At 53.0% G+C, this 2,103-nt stretch overlaps 1 protein-coding gene across 1 annotated transcript in view; it reads right to left on the bottom strand.

Moving 5' to 3' along the window:
• Positions 1-1,006, bottom strand: part of TRAF3IP3 (TRAF3 interacting protein 3) — an 8,164-nt gene extending 7,158 nt beyond the window's left edge. The window contains 4 exon segments of the mRNA XM_009867880.1: positions 29-124; positions 406-435; positions 815-839; positions 993-1,006. Coding sequence (XP_009866182.1) covers positions 29-124; positions 406-432 — 123 coding nt within the window. The 5' untranslated portion in view covers positions 433-435; positions 815-839; positions 993-1,006.
• Between the last annotated feature and the right edge of the window lie 1,097 nt (positions 1,007-2,103).

Genomic DNA, 2,103 nt, shown 5'->3' with positions numbered 1-2,103 from the left:
AGGAATCGCTCACGTCACTCTCTGGTACCTGCCAGGATTTCTCTGACGCTTGCAGCAGAGTGGAGAAAAGCTCCTGTAAAATCACCATCTTCTGTTTGAGCAGCAGCTCGCGGTGCAGGGCCTCCTGTGGGAAAGGGAGAGCAGGTCAGGGGGACCCCCAGGGCTGGTGGGGACCCCTGGAGCCAGTGGGGACAGCCCAGCTCCCCCCTCCAGCTCAGGGTCAGGGTTTGTGCTGCTTGGGGGCTTTCAGTCAGATCTTTGAGTTCAGTGGCTTATCTCTGGGCTTTCTTGGCCATGTTAAAATTGAGCATGGAATGCCCCTAAATTTAATACTAATTTTTACAAGTGATATACTCGCTAAAGACCTGCTTTCCTGGTGAGTACTTAATGATATTTGCTACGTACCTTCAGGTAGTTGGACAGCTGCACCATTTCCTGGAAGGGAAAGGGCAAATGTTTAAAAACAATAGGATCGTTGCAGTTTATAAACATTCAGTGAACTAGCTACATAATCCAAATATTTTGAAATAAAGCTGAAGTTAACAGCCTGTGTTTGAGTGAAGGAGGGGAGCCTGCTGGGGTTTATTTGTTTGGGTTTTTTTCCAGAGAAGTGAAAATATTTTCTGTGGCAACTTCCAGCATTGGAGTTACGAATCTTTGCTGTGTCATGTATCACATCAGGGCATTTACTGAGTGAGAGCAGTAGATATCCATGGGACAGGAGTGCCTTTTTCTCATAGCAGCAGTGTCATCATTTTTGAAAGTAAAGAAATTTAGCACCAGTCAGTGTCCTGGCCAGAAGTTTTTTGCTTACCTTGTTTAAAACTGCTATTCCACAGCTAAAATGAAAAAGAGAGTGGGTTACAGAGGCGAGTGCTCTGCAGCAGTCCCTGGCCCGGGCTCGTGCCGAGGTGAACGGGGTTTGGGTCTGGGCATCGGAGGCTGCTGCCCTGCGGGTACCTGAATGCCCAGGGAGGGGGGGACCGGCTTACTCTGTCTGCTGGCTCGAGTCCTTCACTCCTGCGCTTGGATTTGTCGGGGTCTGGGTTCCTGTGAAAGCAAAGGGAAAGGATGTGAATGATCCTTCCGCCCAAGGGGCTGAGAAATCCTTCTGAGTGTTGCTCTCCGCCCCTGGCGGGTGGCATCGTTTCTAGGTTTGAGAGCAGTGGTTTAAACGGTGTCCGGTCATGCAGCCCAGGGGGATGACAGGCAGAGAAAAGTCCTGCTCAGATGGAGAGAAAAGTTCAGTAATCCTGCAGACTGCAGTTACCCCCAGGCCCCTGGATAATCCGGGGCATCCCTCACCTACCTCGGGTGTTCATGGAGGCGCCTCGCCTGGGAACAGCTCTTCCCGAAATGCTGAGGGGGATGCTCGGGCTGAGCGAAGAGCGTGCAGGGGGAAACGTGGGGCAGCTCCATGGGGGCTGGAACGAGAGGGCAGTTCAAGTCAGCATCTCCCTAAAGCATGCTGTGAGGAATGGGATAAAAGTTTAGAAGGGGATCTGTTTGGCTCTCAGATGGGGCGGGGAGGGGTATGTCCACCTTGCTGTAGATGTTGTTCGAGGCAGTGAGCCCTCTGGGTTACTGCTGGCTGGGCAGCACGAGGTAGGTAATGATTACCAGTGAGTTCAGAATTCCTGCACCCTTCCTGCCTACAGCAAAGGTGATGGAGGGAAGCCAGGTGTTTAGGGCTCAGTTTTCAAGGGTAAAAATAATTTGTGTAATTGCAAAACTGTAATCAGGCAGCTGGGATGCGGGGTTGTACTTGGGGGAATGGCAGAAATGCTCCTTCTGGTTCAGGGTCTGGAAATCATGAGAGGAGCACGCTGGAAGGGAGGTGACGGTGTTTACCGTTTCGTAAGGAAATGCACGTTTTTGCACATTCTCACTTTTTGGGTCTACTTGGATTTGCAGCCCGACGCTGTTGCAGTGGGTGGGCAGGCTGTGGGTGCCTTGGTGGGTGCTGGCTGGGGCACCCAGAGCACTGAGCTCTGGGGACAGGTGTTACCTGGAGCAGGACGGGTGCTCCGGGTTCCCCCCGCGAGGATGGCTCCGGGGGGATGCGCGCGTTGGTCTCCCGTCCCGGCGGGGTCCTTCCCGCGG

Source organism: Apaloderma vittatum, unplaced genomic scaffold, assembly GCF_000703405.1.
Source record: "Apaloderma vittatum isolate BGI_N311 unplaced genomic scaffold, ASM70340v1 scaffold11614, whole genome shotgun sequence".
NCBI classification, from domain to species: Eukaryota; Metazoa; Chordata; class Aves; order Trogoniformes; family Trogonidae; genus Apaloderma; species Apaloderma vittatum.
The sequence above is the reverse complement of the archived record's forward strand: the minus strand, read 5'-3'. Positions and strand labels throughout refer to the sequence as shown.